General features: G+C 35.6%; 1 protein-coding gene across 13 annotated transcripts in view; it reads left to right on the forward strand.

Moving 5' to 3' along the window:
* The window catches only part of EIF4G3 (eukaryotic translation initiation factor 4 gamma 3), a 320,865-nt gene that overhangs the window by 287,072 nt on the left and 14,513 nt on the right, over positions 1–19,280 (forward strand). For 12 of the 13 annotated variants that reach the window (XM_072975193.1, XM_072975205.1, XM_072975190.1 and 9 more), the window contains 6 exons: positions 570–790; positions 2,520–2,638; positions 7,145–7,317; positions 12,765–12,890; positions 14,040–14,121; positions 16,934–17,032. In XM_072975193.1, the coding sequence (XP_072831294.1) occupies positions 570–790; positions 2,520–2,638; positions 7,145–7,317; positions 12,765–12,890; positions 14,040–14,121; positions 16,934–17,032 (820 nt within the window). Of the gene's footprint in view, positions 1–569; positions 791–2,519; positions 2,639–7,144; positions 7,318–12,764; positions 12,891–14,039; positions 14,122–16,904; positions 17,033–19,280 lie in introns of those variants that run through there. The other variant, XM_072975201.1, reaches the window with a different exon arrangement.

Consider the following 19,280-nt stretch of genomic DNA (forward strand, 5'->3'; position numbering starts at 1 on the left):
GGCCAAGGAATTATTTGTCTAGCTGGTTAGAATTGTCTAAAAGATGACTAGGGAGATAGGAAGAGTCTCTCTTAAAATGAATGAAGTGTGTGACTGGCTATTCAAAAACTGCTTCTACTATTTGGTTCTCAGATATTTTCCATGTATTTGAAGTTTCTGAATAAAGTATTATTGTAAAGTTTCTAAGATGGTCATACCATGTTCTTTTGGCATCCTGTTTTCCTTTTACTCATTTAGCTCATACGTTCATTACTGTCTTCTTTTTTCTTGAATGATTTTAAAAAAATTAAATATTAAGGAATCGCTATTGGCATTTACAGTTTTCAAATGGTATCCCTTTAACACTTAAGAAGAAAGTTAAAGCACATCTTAATATCCTCTTTAAAGCACTGATTTTACTTGTTTATATAAATAACTACATTTTGGAATATAATTGGTGCCTCACATCTAAAGTTATCTGTGAAAAATTCTTCTGCATATTTCTAGAACTTCTTAGTGTTATTTTATGGTTTGAATACATGGAGGATGAGGTAGTGTTTATTTTGAAAAGTGTTATTTTGTCTTTTAAGTCGTGGAAGCACGGGCAGGGAGAAGAATGATAAGCCCCTTCCATCTGCAACAGCTCGTCCAAACACTTTCATGAGGGGCAGCAGCAGTAAAGACCTGTTAGACAATCAGTCTCAAGAAGAGCAACGGAGAGAGATGCTCGAGACTGTGAAGCAGCTTACAGGAGGCATGGACCTGGAGAGGAGCAGTGCTGAGGCTGACCGAAACAGGACCAGGGAGTCAGGTGAGAGACTTGATATGAACAGATGCAGATGAAGATTTGGGCCTTATAAAAGGAGACTTTGTGCTTGAGTAGATTTCGGAATCAATACATGTCAACAATATACACACCATTGCCTTAAAAGTTAAAGATATCTTTATAGTCTTATAGTTCTCGCCCCTCAGGCATCCCGTGTTCAGCAATTTGTAAATTTTTTCCCTTTCACTATTAAACGTGATGATTATGAGGTTCTCTTGCTGTATATTAAGCAATACTAATTTTTTACAAGTTCCGTAAATTATACCCCACTGTGCATTAGAGCATATATCCTTTGTAGAACCCCTGAAGTACATGAAAATTCTGACATTATTGAGCCACTAAAAGGCAAACCAAAGAGAAAGTATCAGATTGTCTTTTGTTACCTTCATCTTGAAGCCGCTGTGGTATTTAACATATATGTGCTTAGAGGACCAACTCAGATAATGCTCTAAAAATTGCCTCATGTATTTAACTTGTCTATGTTTCAGTTTTCTCATCTGTTATCCAGGGATAATAAATGAACCAACCTTTTAGAGTTATTGTGAAGATTAAAAGTGAAATTAATACCTGTAAATACTTAGAACATTACCTGATAAATACAAAATTTGCAAAAGGTGTTAGATGATGATGATAACAATATTAATGAAAAATAGTTTTAAATCTTAATCCTAAAGTCATACTGGTGGTTCTGTAACATTTTCATAGCTTTCAGTTTTGCTTCACTATTTAAATTGTGTCTTCCAACTGATAAAGACTTCAGATCTTTTAGCTTTAAGGACATATGGCTTTCTTATCTGTGCTAGGTATTTGGGGAACGTAACAAGATAGGATATGAAAATATCTTGTGTGTAGTAAATAATGTAGCACAGCTGCCCTCTGTATGTTTACTCTCTGGGTCATTTGTTCGTTCACTGCATGCACCTGAACACCTGGTGATTTCTGCGCACTCGACCCCTGCTCTGGGCCTTCAGTCTGCTGGATCAGAAAGAACTTTATCAGATAAATCCACAAGAGATTAAACGAAAGTACAAACTAGAAGCATGCTATGAAAGAAGGAAATATAATTCTAAGAGCATACTTAACAAAGGAACTGACTAGAATTGACAGAGAGGGGTGTTAGGGAAGGCTTCCCTCTGGTCTAAATGACCAACGGGAGTTAAAAACAGATTTGAAGGAAGGAACAGGTGTGGAGCAGAGAGAAAAGGCATTCCATATAGGAGGAGCACCGTGAGCAAAGTGTTAGAGTATCAGCAGGTAGAACCATGGCGTGTTCAAGCAACTGTACCCCATTGTGCAGGTCCCGTGTGCTCTTTTTCATTGAAGCCATGGAGAGGAATCAAAATACAGAAAGGAAATGGAGTATAATCTATAGAAATTTTGAATCATTATGTTGTGCACCTGCAACTAATATTATAAATCAACTGTACCTCAGTTAAAAAAAAGGAACAAAAAAGCTCTAATTATAAAAATGTATCGTATCCCTGTATCTTTTAGTTGCTGTAGATTATGAAATTACTTAGTGTATATCTATTCTAAAATAAATGTTTCTGTATTCTGCTTTTAGGTGGCTTGCTCTGTCAAATCTGTATCTACTTTACTGCTTTTACTAAAAAAAAAATAAAGTAACAATACATAAATATTATCCACCATAATCCCACCGTTTTAATGATAACTTTTGTCATTTTTACTTTCTCATTCTTTTTAACGTCACTAGTAGTGAAACCAGAGATTCCAGCAACATCAGTCCCCGATAAGCCTACATTATCAGAGGAAGAGATGGAGAGGAAGTCCAGATCTATCATTGATGAATTTCTACACATTAATGATTTTAAGGTAAATGAAAAATTTTTTTTTAAAAAGTAACAACAACACAGAAAGCCCTATGACGAGAGATACAATGACTTGGTTCTGGTCTGAATCAGTTGGTATTGTGAACTGATGAGATTTAGAGGGAGTAATCCAAGTTCTGTGCAGTTCAGTTTGCACAACTCTGATGCATTTCTGCCAAGTACTCTCTTTTAAGTTGATACTGTAGTTCATAAGCTCAAATGGCAGGAAGAGAAAGTGGGTATTAATCCATTCCCACTATGGAATAACCAGATTGACTTTGATATTAATGAAGACAAACAACACATTATTGTTAGGTATTTTTGGCTCCCTATATATTACCTGTCATGATCTTTACAGTCATTTTATCATCATTCTCAAATTAACTTTAAAGTACAACTGACATTACTTTTTCTTTATTTCATAAGTGGAAAACTGAGGCACAAAGGAGTCAGTCATTTCATTTTAAGATGGTAGATTTTAAGATCTTCATTTTAAGATGGTAGTGAGTAAGGTACACATACTACCTGACTTCATGAGCCCTGTAGTCTAAAGGGAGAGACAGATCATGAGCAGATAGACTCCACAAAGAATTATTCAAATTGTAGTTATAATAAGTGCCAGTAGACCTAAGGGGTCTTAGGAGAGATCATATAATAGGGCCTAGTTTAGGGATTTGGAGTCAGCAAAGGCTTATCTGTTAAACTATTTGTCACATATATTAACTACTTTTGCTTTGACAAAAGCTTGCTGAAATTACCCAAAATTTAGAAGTAGGAAGAAATTTTGATGATGAGCAAGTTGGAGAGAAGTACTTTGCAGAAGCCCTTGAAAATGCAGCAAATATAAGTGAACATTAACTGCAAAGAACTGAAGAATAGACTTCATATACTGTGTTTTTTTTTTTTCAGTTAGATTCCTGGAAAATGAGGAGTATTCTTGTAAATTGGCAGCACAGATTTTTCCTTGCATGGAAGTAGGGAAATGTGAAAGACTTACAAGAAAATGGAAGGACTAAGAAAGATGAAAAGCAGAAACAATAAGAAGAAAGCAGTAGAGATTAGCTTTAGAAATAATTTGAAGGATATACAAAGTCAGTGAGCAACAAATACTTTGAAGGAGGAGAAGTACCACCCTGTAATGAACCCCGTAATATTACACCTTAGTAACACTTAAGTGCAACAGGAGGATCCTTTGAAGATTTTTTAGCCCTAGGCCAGGCCTGCGTATGAAGGGACAGAGTCAGTTATGACTCATGAATTTCATCATGCAGTGTACAGGGCAGCTTCAGAGTGGCAGTAAGAACCAGGTAATAATATTGGGCATAGTGAAGGCTTACTCTGTGCTAGGTGCTGTTCTATGTATTTTGTATATATTAGTTTATTTAATTCTCATAACACTCTCTAGATATTAATGTTATTATAGTGGCCATTTTTACAATAAGGAAACCGAGGTGCAAAAATACAGAGTAACTTGCTCTAGGTCATACTGCTGATGAGTGGCAGACTTAAGATTCAAAGTCCACTTCTAGTTTCAGAATGTAAACTTTCTATACTTTTTCTTATGACCTTTGGGGTATTAGTGTGCCTTGCTAAAGGCTTACAGATTTTATCCTAAAGAAGTTTTTTATTCTAACATTTTAATAGGTGGCATTATTATTGACAGTAATGCAAATTAATACATATTGAGCCTTTGTTTTGTGTTTGGCAGCATATCAAGTGCTTGTGTACACATATTATGTGCAATCCTCACAGTAAGTCTATGATAGGAAGTCAAGGCTGAGAGATTAAGTTACACCCCTAAACTCACACAATAGTAAGTAAGTGGCAGAGCCAGGATTCAAACCTACATTTGTCTGACTCCACAGTCTGTGTTTTTAGGCTCTGTGATATGTATTTATTGAGTACCTGAGATGTACCAGACACATTTTAAGGACTACTGCCTGAAATATTGTAGTGTATTCAGTGAAGAACATAGTCTGCTTTTATGGATCTTATGTTCTGGTGGGACAAAACTGCCCTGAAAGTAGGTAATAAGTAAACTACAACTACAAAAAGAAAACAATGTTTCAGTGCAGAGAAGTAAAATTAGGTGGTATCATAGCCAGTTACTGGGCAAGTCACAGAGACTAGATGAGGTGTCATTTCAGCTGAGAGCTCAAAGGAAGAGTCAGACCATTAGAAGATCAAGGAGAAGGGCAAAATGCTGAACTGCTGTGACACCGGAAGTACCACAGTAGAGTGGGTTGGTGCTTATGCAGGTTCAGTGAATAAATTCTCATTGGGAGACTCAAATACTGAAGACTGAACTCTCTCCTGAAAAGGCATTATAATGATGATGACAGACAAAATGAGGTAAAAACCCACAAGGATAAAGAGCATTGAAGGAATAGACAGCAGCACATTCTAGAAGTTGCAAATTGGACGGACGAGTGGTAATTTGCTTAGCAGACGATGATGTACATGAGGTGCAGATTGAGCTGGCAGCAGAAGGATTGATTGGTTAAAGTGTATATAAGAAACAGTTTTGCATGACAACTATTTCAAAAATGCAGATGTCATAAAAAGACAGAAAAGAGAGAAAGGACTGATCTAGATTAGAGTCTAAAGAGGCATGGTGACTTGTGACGTTGGGTTTTCAGTTGGATCCTAGAACAACAGCAAAGCTATATTGGACACTTGGGGACAGTTGTAGAAATTCGAATATGTATGGTATTTCAGATAATATTTTTATTGGCATTATTATATAAACGTTAAACTTCTCAGATATATATAGTGAAAGAAAACTAATAATTGATTAATTTGAAATAAAGGTATATAGGGGTACTTTGTGTTACTCTTTAATTTCTCTGTAGTTTGAAACTTTTTTAGATAAAAAGTTGATGTGGGGGAAGATGTTAAAATAAAGCAGTGGTGAGACACCTAGACATGCCTTACTCCCTTCTTCAGTCAGGAGGCTCCCCTTCTCACATGCATCTTCCCCCTTAGAAGAGTTACTCTTTTCAGAAGTTGAACCAGAGGGTTTTGGACTCAGATAAAGTTGAGATAGCTGAGGGCAGGGAGGCACACTGCTGTATTGGTGATCCAGTGACCCTGGCTGCGAGGCTTTTATCCTCCAGATCAAAGATACAGACCTAGACAGATCATCCCTGGTCCCAGTTTATAAGCCCCACACCCCAAGACCTTCCTAAAAGGTTTTTAGTACTTAAGCTAACCATGTTAACTTTACTATTTTTTAGTGAAGATTTTGCAAACATTAACATGCCCAAATTATTCCTCAGTTGCCACTAAGGCCTTTGAATCATGACATTGAATTTCTGTTTCATAATATATACCTTTTCTGGTTTTCCAGTGATCATAAGATAGGTAAATATTGTATAGAAAAATACTTTGTTGACTCTGGTCTTTTGTGTGATCTTTAATAGAATTGTTAACCTAAACACATTGGCCTTATAAAGATACACTGTTCTTTTGTTTTTCAATATGACTAGTAATATTGTCCACATTAACCTACATTTTACTTAGCTGTAGTAATGTTTAAAAATTTATATATGAAAACTCAGTTGAATAGCTACTTACTAAGACTCTGCTATGTGTCAGACACTGTGATAGTCACCTGTTAAGAATTATTAATAAATACTTATTAGTACTGGAAATATTTTCAAATTTCACATTATTTCTGATGGTATGAAAAGTATCACTAGACCCTTGTATTGAAGAGGAAGTGGTGCCAGATAGCTTTTCAGCCAGGAGTTGGTAGATTTCTTCCTAATGACGTGATTCAGTTTGCTAATACACTGTTTCCTAAAGAAGAAATGGAGCATAAACATCCTTCTTTTGTATTTCGATAGTTTACCTAAGTATTTCTAAATGTAAATTTTGCCATCTCTTACCACTGCTCAAAGTAGAAACCACATGTCATCCCCAGTATTTCTCTCTGTCTTATGATGATTTTCATTACCACGTTGATACACCCTAAGCTAAATAAAATGTCACAAATATTACTGACAGCTATTCAAAAGTATGTTATCTACTTAAAATCTTAGTTTATTTTTCAATCTTACACTTACCAATGTTTCTTAAGATGACAATTTTGTCCACTGAGGAGCCAGATAAATCTGCTTGCACCCAGAAGAGAAACCAGCATTGTTGAGGGGACAGGAAATTGCACATTTCATCACAAACCACTGAGGAAGTAGCATCTTAATGAGAAGGATGTACATTATCCAAGTTTGAGCAAAAGAAGTCTCTTAAATATTTTAGAAGGTGTTTTATTTATTATTTACTGCAGTATAATTTTTATAACTCACTTTCCTCTTTGCATCTTAATTACAGTTGTATATCAATATTATATTGCTTTATTTAATAAAAAAAATATATATATATATGAAAACTGTCTTGTTCATAGAACTTTCTGCTGACCTTGTCATAAGTAAAAGATGTTATGCTTATTTTAATACTCTGGTAATTCTGTCCAGATTTTGGAGTAAGCTTTTATTTGCTATTTGAATAGGAAGCCATGCAGTGTGTGGAAGAGCTGAATGCCCAGGGCCTGCTACATGTGTTTGTGAGAATGGGAGTGGAATCCACCCTCGAAAGGAGCCAGATCACCAGGGATCACATGGGACAATTACTGTATCAGCTGGTACAGTCAGAAAAACTCAGCAAACAGGACTTTTTCAAAGGGTCGGTATCCTCCTCAAGAGTAGTATTCAGTCACTAGGCTCTTGAGTAGTAGTTAATTTTTGAAGTACATATCTTTGTAAGTATTTAGCTGTTTCCATATATTAAAATTGTGTCCACCATAATATGTTGATAATGTGTTGGTTGATATGATGCCATTTTATAGACTGTGCTGGGGCATCATAATTATTTTCTGGTCTTCTATATCTTATTGTTAGACATATATTATGATGTAAGTAAGGTAGCAGAGACCCCATGATCATGAGGAAGTTCTGAGGCCCTCTTCAGCCCATTTTACATGTAAACCCCTGCATGTTCTCTGAGGAAAAAGCTTTTCTTTGTGAAAAAAATTCTGGAAAATTAACTTAAACTTAAAAGCTTTATCCTTTCAATAAACCATGGTTCATTTTGGCCAGGAAATGCTCATCTGTCCACCCTATCCTGCAGAAGGATAGATAACTCCCAGTGGTTAATGATTTAGTCTATTCCAAGTTGGTTTCATTAAGATTTCTATTGATGATGTGTTTGATGAAGTCTGGCTGTCACTGGTGTTTCATCCTTATTTGATCACATTCTGATTATCTTTGTGATCACAGGTGCATAGATCAGGTTCTTTGTGATACAATCACAGAATCTTCTCCAGGCTTAGGTTCTAAAATCAATATTTCAGGCAAAAACTGCATATGATAAAAAATTTTGCTTTAGGAGCCTGTTGTGCCAATGTAAACATAGAACCACACCCAGCACTGGCAGGTACCCACTCTCTAAGAGGACAGGACCTAAGACCCCCTGACAGATAAATGTCAGATTTGCATCTCCCATCTCATACTCACTCGAAGTATGTGCTCATTGAGTGGGATGGCAGTTAGAATTCTGCACTATTTATTTTTCTCACTGTAAATTTTTTTTGCCAGGTTCATGTTGTGTTCTTATAAGTACACACATGATGAAATGCCACTATATATCTTTCAGATATAGCCAACCCCTTAGAATAGTGTAACCATTAAATACTAAGGTTGAATGTACTTAGGAATAATTACTCACTTGATTTTGTGAGGAATGATGACATTGTCCTCAAGGTCCCAAAAAATACATACCACTGGTTCCTAGGATCATTAAAAGTCATCTTTCAGCATTAAGCTAGATTTCTCTTGAATTCAGTGACTCGACTAGATTAAGGCCATCTGACGCAGTTAACTTAGTAAGAAACTTTGGCAAAAGTTGCTGTGGTGGTTGATCTTCAAGGCCAAAATGTTTTCTCAGTTTTAAAAGAGAAATCTGTGATTCGCTGCAGTAACAAGCCAGTGTAAATAATAATAGCAAATGAGGGTATCTACATCCCCACAAATTGAGGTCTGCCTGTAGCCAAATTGAAGCTATAGTTTCAGTAATAACTATTAATTTATAAATATTTGCTTTTTACCCTGATACGATATATTCACCAGAAAATTTTGGAAATGAGAATGCTGGATTACTATGTACGAGATTCTGTCTCTCTTCATACTATACTCAGAAGTTGATTCATATCTGGAAAGCCCCTAGAAGTGTGTTCTAGATCCATTGACCTTAATTGGACTCATGAGGTGCTAGCTTGGTTTCTAAGCTATCTCACAGACGTTTTCATTTCCCTTCGTGGGATTCCCTGAGGAAAATATGTCATATCTAGACATGGCGTAACACTTTCATTGGTAGTGGTGCTGCTGCTGGCAATACTACCACAACCACAACCTTTTATTTAGACCAAAAATGAGATAACACTTCTGTGTCCCAGTAACTACTTCATCTTTCTCTATCCCTATTTCCTTCTGCAGCTCTAATACAGTGACTCCAGGCCTAGCTTTTGATATTTAGTTAGACCTAACCAGGCCATTCTTAGACCAAGAGCCCTATCAAAACCCCTATTCCTTCCTAAATGGAGAGGCCTGGCAACTTTTTTCTTAAGATGGAAATAAAGTGATAGCCCTGTGTTACTATCCACCAGGAGCCTTCTTGCAGGTAGATCATAGTTTCCCACTTATTTCTGAAGCCTAACTTATAAATAGTTCGTATTGTCCAGAGAGGCCATTTCATTGGAGCCATGGAAATGTCCTGTCTTTTGTCTCCCTAGTTCAAGCATCCGAAGATCTCTGTCCTTACGTAGCATTGTAGGGGAGCATCTAAGGTCAGCTTCCTTGGATGCTGATACTGTTCAGATGCCAACTTCTGAGCAGTCATTACAGCTGTTTCTGCCTAGCTCCCCAAGCCAGTGATGATTCTGGAAAACAAAGTAGAAGACTTCCAAGTTACTGGGCCCTGGTCAGCCAACTATGAATTTGCCATTTCTCCTACAGTTCCTTTCAAACCGTACACTACTACTTAAATAGTGGGGTAGACTAGACAGAAGTTTCAAATAAACTCATTGTGTCAGGTTGTTTATAAATAAAGCTTAGATCTTTTGGAATTTTCCTTAGAAGATGTTACATCAGCATATCACCTCTGAGCTGAATGTAAGACGTACATCCACAACATCAAGCATCTTCTTGGAATTTTTAGGACTTGAATCTAAATACTTTATGATGCAAATTAAATAGACAGGTGGATGCATTATTGTCTGGGTAGATACATTTCAAATATTGTGGTACAGTCATTTTATAGCATGGCTTCAGAAGGCTTCTTTTTAAAAATTGTCTAGTAAAGGTAGTTGAGTATAGTTCACTATTCACCACAGAATTGAAATCTCTTTGAAAGTGTAATAAATATAAAACAGGATGACTTTCACTTGTAAAAATGGGGGCTGACATAGACATAAAATATGTGCCCTTTAGGAATCTTGATATATTAGTATTTCACTTTGGAAGGTGCTTGTTGGACAGGAAATTCTTACCTCTTCCTTGATCACTTTTTTGGAACTTTTATTGCCACTTAAGGCAATTCCACATTGATAAAAAGATACTTTTCAGAGCTGATGCGGACAAGCAGACTAAGTTTTTTATGTAAAATTGTAGAAATGCTAGTTAACAAGTGAAGACCCCTTTTGCTCGCATAGATAAGATTTAGCTTAAATAGTCTTTTTTGTAGTATTCCTTTGAAGATGATACTGGAGAATAAGAAGGCTTTTCATCTTCTTTTTATTTATTCGTTCCTTTTACGTGTTGTTAGATTCTCTTATGATCAGTCATAATAATACATGACCAGTCTGATTTTGAGATGTCTTCACTATCTTTTCTTTCTTTATCTACAATAAGATTTATATTTTTATTAAGTTATAATAGTGCAAATTGTAGAAGATGCTGCTGATAATATAATTTCCAATTGTGGTAGATTATTTTGTCTTTTTAGCAGATTTCTGATGAGAACTTTACTGAATTTTTAAAAAATTTCTGACTTTTAACAGTTTATTACTTCCTTTAATTACATTTTAGGCAGGAACTCAATATATATAATAAATGAAAGTAGAGTTCCTGCAGTTGAAATGAAGGGGAAGAATGCTTAAAGTCCCACTTGTGGACTTCAGCAAAGTGCAGTCTGTGAGTGTAGTGGTCCCTCCACACCAAGGAGCAATGTATGATGTAGCTCTATTTCATTTATTCAGCCAACAGAAATGTATACTATACAAGGCATTGTTGTAGGCTAAGTAGTAGTCCAAAGACATATCTAGCAGTGCCTGCACATCCAGGATTTTTTTTAATCATACAAAGGATTTAGGAACTATAAACCTGAAAGAAATCACTCTCTTACAAGGTTGTTCTGCAGATATCCTATGTTCAGCCAAACAGTGTGTTTTAAATCAGCACTATGGATTTGATCAGTGATTGTGTTCTGCAGGCTCTGACCATGATAAACTGACCTGTCAGGAAGTTGAAAGCTGGGGCAAGAACATGGGTATCTTTTAGTTGTAATATGAGATGAAAATAACAGTATACTGCTGCAAGACCAGGATGGCTATGGTTGTCTCATGGGCTCCTTAAACAGTTTAATAATCTATGCTACTAACCCCTGGAATGTGAATAAGCATTATAGGTAATTAACCCAGAAATCCTGGAGTTCAGCCAGATTATGTTCCATCATTGGCACATTAACTGAGCTGAAAGTGCACATGAGAGAACTGTCAAGAATCTGTTGTATAGCAAATAGATGTCAAGTAATTTCAAGCTGTGAGGTGACAAAGTTGGCATTAAGGATTCGTGAAGCCCAGAGTTAGATAATGTGGCTAAGCTGCAAACTGTTTTGAAATGGCACTTTCAAAAAAGTGACCCTACCTTGTAGTGGTACCTCTTCTTAAATCAAAAATTTTAGTGATGTGTAGGCCTCTGATGTAGGTAAAAAGAGTAGCACACTCTGGCAGGAAACTGGAACTGCAGTGAAAAAGCACACATTTTATGTATGCAGAGCTCCAAAAGGAAATGTAGGCTGATACCACCTGTCCTTGACCCCTTCATTCATTCACCCTTTCCTTCTGATGACGTGTATATCCTTGTAATTATGTATATGTCTCCTGTGGTTAAATTCACTTTTCTTTTTGTACCTTTTAATATGCTTTATATGGGAATAATTAACAAAGTGTTGAGGTATGTTCTTATACTTGTAAATGAATAGCTATGTATTTCAGCGTAAACAAGACTATGGTGATAATTTTGTATTTGACTTTGCTGAATTTTATATTTAAAATCCCATTTTTTGTTTGTTTATTTGTTTTATGAAAGGGAGGTAATTAGGTTTATTTATTTATTTATTTATATTTGGAAGAGGTACCGAGGGTTGAACCCAGGACCTTGTGCATGCTATGCATGCACTCTACCACTTGAGCTACACCCTCCCCACTAAAATCCCATTTATTTTACTTCACATTGAGAAATATTTCATAGCATGTAAGCCTGAAACCATTAGCTTTTCTTTAGAGGTTGAATAGTTTGTAACATGTCATGATAATGATGTTATATAGTAATGTTGACAGGCTCTTTTGTATTCATCGAGTTTTTCCCCCTTGTAAGCTCCTCAGTGACAAGGATTTTTTGTCTTTTCTTCTGTTTGTGTCTGGTCTGCATTACACTAAGTTTTTAGTCAGTGCTTCTGACTGATTCAGAGGATGTGAGCGGTGACCTCTTTATAGTGTGGGGTAGAACTGAATAGCTTGTTACCCTAGAACTTCCCATAATTGCCTCATTTTCATCACTGAAGTCTTTCAAATGTCACTTCATACAGAGGTATTTTCTGATTACCGTCTAGAGATATCCTAGCACCATAGTTCATGTTCTTCAGAGTATGAGCCCCATCTGCAAATATGCTTTTGTTTGTTTTCTTTTTCTCCCTGCACTAACATAATCTCTTTGAGAGCGAGAACTTGTTTACTTTATGCCTAGAACAGTACCTAACATAGCAGCTGTTTAATAGGTATTTGTTGACTGATTTTTGGTCTCTTTGTTTGTTTTGAATTATATTTGCATGTGAATTATTTTCCTGTTCTTTTTTAGTTTTTCAGAAACATTGGAATTGGCAGATGACATGGCCATTGATATTCCTCATATTTGGTTGTACCTTGCTGAACTGGTGACCCCCATGTTAAAAGAAGGCGGAATCTCCATGAGAGAACTTATCACGTAAGTTGTTCTGTTTTCTTTTGATGTGTATGTAGTTAAACTGACACAAAACTTACCAGCTGGCCTTTCAGTGTAGTGCTCTTTCTTTAGTGCCTTTGGAGACTCTTGGACACAGCCTGTGGCTCTTTAAGACTTTTGATTTCAGTACAAAAATGTTGTATTTTACTATATTGGAGAGATGATGGTGATATAATAGTCCTGTGGTCCATTAAGGTTAGCAGTGACTATAGATGTGGCTCCAGAATCATGTAACTAGAAGGTGATTGCTCCTGGAAGCATAATGTTAATCTGACTTCTGTGTCTGTCTATCATTGTTCCAATGTGGTAAGAAGTTATATTTCCATATAGTAACTTGTCAGACTGTGGCACCTGTGTAGTATGTGCTCTGGTTGTTATAAAAGGAAACTGAGATCTTAGGCTTTCCTAGGATTGGACTTGAGTAGGAAATTGTTGTTATATTGTATAGACTAGTATTTCCCAAAGTCTCCTTCAAAACATTATTGTTTCCCCAAAACTGTTCACATAGTCTAACTCTGCATACTATTATGTCCCTTTTCTTTGAGATTAATAAAATGTTATAGCAAATTAAAGATTATGAGAATCCTATGGTAAAACAAAACAACAAATAAAAACAGTTTAGCTTTGTTTAATTCAGCATTGTTTCACTTAAATTGACCGTAGAATCCTTTTTTGAGGAATAATTACTGATATCCTGTGGAACACAGTTTGGGTAATAGTGATTTGGACTATGAAAAAATTGATATCTTACTCTTTCATCCATATTCTTAAGAAAATCTTCTTCTCTTAAGAACAATTCATAACTAAGCTTCACAACTTCCCGTTACCTAAGGTGCTTCTCTCTTCTCAGCTTAAAGTGGAGCTTATATAAATTACCAGATTATTAAGTGAGACTGGTCTTTGCATTGCTCCCATCACTGAAGCTGTTAAAGAAAAAGGAAAAATCCAGGAATTCTAAAGTGTCTGAACTATTTCTGCTGAAAATTATTACTTAGAGCATATTCTGGATACCTCTGGCTCCCCAGTATTATTGAGGTTGCACAATATTATTCTGGCACATACTCGTTGCCTCCTGTTCTGCAACAGAGAATTATTTCAGAGGTACTTATTCACTACTCCTGTCTTTTACAGAGAATTTAGCAAACCTCTGCTTCCTGTTGGAAGAGCTGGAGTCTTGCTTTCTGAAATATTGCACCTTCTATGCAAACAAATGGTGAGTGTTAAACTGAGTTTCAGACTTAGCAACATATTAGGAAGTGTAGTGATTTTGATCTTGGGTTATCTGTGAAAAGCTTAGGTATCACTGTGCAAGTAATTTTGTTAACTTTTAGTATTTGGGTAAAAAGAGTGAAGTCTCTTGTTCAGTCTGGTTTTTTCCAGAGGTATATTTGTCCTTCTGTTTTCTAGTAATTTTGGAAAGAATTAACTAATCTCAACTAGATCTGGTATAATTCTAAAGAATCTCAAGATGTATTTTATTTCTGGCTAGGGATTTTATCTTCTCTTGAAACAAAATGGCTTTATTATTTATACTTTTTAATAGATTTTAATTAAAACTCTGCTCTCAGAGAAAGATAGGATTCATAAAATGATTAATTTTATTATTTTTGGATCACAGGCTAGGTAATCTGTTTGAAACAGGTGGTGATTCTGCAGGATTGTGAATTTCTATCTTTAAGTTACATTATTTTAGTTTAATAAATACTGCATAATTCTCTGCAAAGCCCTATGCTAGGATCTGAGTCTACAAAGATAACTAAGCCTTCAAAGAATTTATAGACTGAAGAGGGAGACAGATAAGTATAGATGACCAAGGGTTTCAAAAGAGTATGTCAGTGCTGTATTAGAGGTCTAGGAGGTTTGGGAAAGTGGTGTAACATCACAGAGGAGATGTAACTCCTAGGGTGAGAAACATCAAAACAGAACAACTCACATGTGAAAATTCTGGAGTGATTTCTGACTTATTCAAACCAGAGGCAAAGATATTGGGACAACCGATTTCATTGCTTTGTAGGCATTGATTAATAGGGGGAGGATATAGCTCAAGTGGTAGAGCACATGCTTAGTGTGCACAAAGGTTCTAGGTTCAATCCCCAGTGCCTCTTTTAAAAAAATATGTAATAATAAATAAACCCATTACCTCCCCACTGGAAAAAAATTCAGCATATTGTTTCTCCCTCTGAGTCTGCAGAAGTACTTTTTTAAAAATTTACAATATTATGCAACCATCACCTCTTTTTAGTTCCAAAAATGGGTGTCATTTTAAGTCACTAGGTTTGTGGTAACCTGTTACACAGAAATAGAAAACTAACACAGATTTGGGGGCCTAGTAGACACTGCTAGAGAGATGATAGATTAACTCTAACAAATGAAAGGCACTGAAGGTGACATGAATTAATGTACATATAACACTTAAAAATTTTTTTGGATCATTATGTTCTACAGCAATTAAAAGAAAAGGGAAAGCAAAGGGAAAAGATGAAAACTCGAATTTAAAAAGATAGTTGCACCCCAGTGATCATAGCAGTACTATTTACAGTAGCCAAGATGTGAAGGCAACTCAAATATCCATCAACAGATAAATGGATAAAGAAGAGGTGGTATATATACACAGTGGAGTACTACTCAGCCTTAAAAAAGAATGAAGTAATACCATTTGCAGCAACATGGATGGACCTAGATATTATACTAAATGAAGTAAATCAGACAGAGAAAGACAAATACCATATATCACTTATATGCAGCATCTAAGAAAAATGATACAAATGAACTTCTTTACAAAACAGAAACAGACTCACAGACATAGAAAACAAATTTATGGTTAACAAAAGGGAAAGGTTAGGGGGAAGGATAAACTAAGAGTCTGGGATTAACAGATATACACTACTATATATAAGATACACAACAAGGACCTACTGGATAGTACAGGGAACTATATATAAGATCTTGTAATAACCTAAAGTGGGAAATAATCTGAAAAAGGGTATATATATCTCATAAATGTCATCGGTTCATAGTAAATTGCTTTCCCTTTTGTTCTAATAGCTATAGCACATAACCATCTAGAAGTCCTGCTGTGTCACATTTGTGGGATAGTTATAGATAGGTATACTTGTCTCTAGTTCTAGTTGATTGTCTATTTGTTATTAATACTCCTTGCTTGATGGCACTAAAGATTTTATTGAACCCTAATTTGTAAATCCAAAGTTTTCCTCTCCTCTCCTACTTACTTGATTTTAGTCCTTCAAATTCAATTTCTTGTTAACTTGTATTTGTAGAAAATTTCAGGCTTTGAGGCTGCAAGTGTCATCTAAGGAATATGTACTAGTTATTTCATAGACTGCTTGGCCAAGGCGTAGCTGATAGCTCGGCAGAGCCAAGATTTAAACTCAGGCTCATTCCAGAGTTTATGTTCTATGAGAATTTTGTTTAAAAAAATTTTCTTTATCACTGTGACTTTGTTCAGGCAGTGGACTTGCACCTCGTCATCTGGAAAGCTGACAACAGCTCTTCTTGGGCTCAACCTTGAGTTTCTTGCTCTTGAAATAATTGTCGTTCCTGGTTTAGGGGCAAAAACTTCCTCCTTATTCATTCTCATGTTAGATAGCATAATCATGATCTGACATGAAGAGGGATTCTCGGGAGGCTTACTGAATGGCTTTAATAGCAGGTACATATAGCACTGTCCAGGAAAAGAGATGGTGTTGAATTTATAAGCTCTGCTTTGGACTCATTACATGATTATACTCAAAAACCCCGAACAACCAGCTTTCAGATCCTCAGATTAGTCATCTGGTAAAATAAATTATTGAACCTTAAGCTATTGAACTTTTTACTACTACATGTATGTATATCCAGACATCTCAGTTTGAAAGCTAAGGGGGTCTTAAGAAATTAACTTCATATCAACAAATAGTTTCGGTTTTTTAGTCTTCACAGTTCTGCACTATTGACTTCAAGCAAGGCTTTTTTTTTTTTCTCCTTCCAATGTAAAAGTAAATGGATTGGACTTATCTCTGTTTTAGAGCCATAAGAAAGTAGGAGCCTTATGGAGGGAGGCTGACCTCAGCTGGAAGGACTTTTTACCAGAAGGGGAAGATGTACATAATTTTCTCTCAGAGCAGGTGAGTAAGAGCAAGGCTTATGCTTCCTGTTTGATAGCAATTGGTCTGTTACTTAGAGGAAGTAAAGGTAATTTTTTAGTATTCCAGTTGTTAAAATTAGACCAAAATAGGAATCATGCTTAAGATGTCATTTCAAATCCATACTGTAAGGCCACTTGAACTATGCATTCACTAGATGATAGAAAAAAAATTTTTTTTTAATTTTAAGGACTTAACCCCACTTAAGAACAAGCTACATATCTCCATGAACCAGAAATGAAATTGAGAAATAAAGCAAGGGTAATAGAGCTAAAGCTGCAAGTCTTCTGAACTCTGGATCTGAAAACAGAGATAGCCAGAAGTTATTTCTCTGCGGTAGTGGGGACTAGAATGCCCCTTATAAGGAAGGAGGTTGGAGACAGGCTTACTGCATGGCACTGACTGGGAGCACAATAGATAAGTAAGTACAAAGAAGTAGATACAGTCTTACAGCCAGAACCTTAGCTAAAGTGACAGAGAAAACAAACAACACCCTCTCAGAATGACCCTGCATATCAAAATGCTGAGGAAAATTAAAGCTAAGACAGCCAACAAAATCAGCAAGAAGAAGAAAAAAAATCACTCTTAAGTAAAAAGAAAATAAAGCGATCTGAAAATGACTGTAAAGTAAGTATCTTTTAAGCTGGATTAAACATTAGGTTAACTTATGAACTATGGCTTCCTTTTGGTTGCAGTCTAGATACACTGGAGAGCATTCTTGTCACAATAATGAGAACCTACATAAGGCATAATTTATACTGCATGGCTGGGCTCATAGAAAGTGGAAGAAATTTCCAAGTAACAAAAAGAATAATGAGAGAAAAAAGATGAAATCTGAACTCTGAGCAGTAGGCACACATGTAGGGGATATTGTCCAGTACCATTGTAAGTGCTGCCAGAGATCTTGGAAGAAGTTGAAATGGTCCTAGTTCAGTATTACCCTGGCTCCAAGAGGCAGCAAACCAAAATGCTCTTTGGAGAAAACATCCTCAATTTACCTCTTATTTTCTACAAATTAACATTATCTAAATACAGGAGTTAACACTCAGAATTCATGTAACATATTAATCATGAGAGAGTAAGCAGACAATAAAAGCAAGATTTAGACTCCACAGGCTTGAGATAATGGAATTATCACCCAGAATATAAAATAACAATATTTTTTAAATGAACAAACATGAAGAGACTAGTCAAAATGACTGAGCAGAGATTGAAAAGAGAAGAAAGAGAGACTAGGTGGAATACTAAGAGATAATATGAAATTTAGAGGATAGAATGAGAGTCTAGCATGTCTAATTAGTCTCCCAAGGGGAAAAATAGAGTGAATGGAAAAGAGACAGTATTTGAAGAAACTGTGGCTGAGACTTTTCCAGAATTAAAAAATATATGTATGAATCTATATTTAAAGTACATGTATACCACATAGGATAATTATATTTTAGTGGAACTGCATGCTATCAAAGACCGAAAAAAAAAAAGATTTTAAAGTAAACAGAAAGCAGCACATTACCTACAGGAGAAATAGACTTCGCAGTAGCAATGATGAAAGCCAATTGTTACCAAAGTATACAAAGATAGCAATGAAAGATGGTAGAATAATCTTAAAGTGCTGAGAAAATAGCAGTTAATCTAGAAATGACTTCCAGATAAACTAACCTTTAAGAATAAGAGCAACATGTATTTAGAAACTTACTTCTAAATAATTAATGAGTCAAACAAATTGAAAAGATAGTTTAAAAAAAACTATTTGCAACTGAATGATAATGAAAACACATCAAAATTTCTGGGATGCAACGAAAGCAGTACTTCAAGTGAAATTTTTAGCACTGAACACTTCTATGTAGAAAAGAAGTAGGGTCACACATCAGTGACTTCACCTTCAAGCTTACAAAATTAGAAAAAGAAGAGCAAATAAAATTCCAGGTAAATGGAAAAAAGGAAATAACAAAGATCAGAGCTGAAATCAGTGAAACAGAACAAAATAGAGAAAAGTCATTGAAGTCGAAAGCTGGTTCTTTGAGAAGATAAAATTGATAAACCTCTAGCCAGACTAATCAGGAAAAATGAAAAAAAGAAGTTATAAATTTCTAATAAAAAGAATGAGAAAGATGACATTGTACAGATTCTACACATAATAACAGGTAGGATAATTTTATGAATAATCTTTATACCAACAAACACATCAACTCAGTTGAAATGAACAAATTTCCTGAAAGACACAAACTACTGG

This window comes from Vicugna pacos, chromosome 13 (assembly GCF_048564905.1).
Source record: "Vicugna pacos chromosome 13, VicPac4, whole genome shotgun sequence".
Taxonomy (NCBI): domain Eukaryota; kingdom Metazoa; phylum Chordata; class Mammalia; order Artiodactyla; family Camelidae; genus Vicugna; species Vicugna pacos.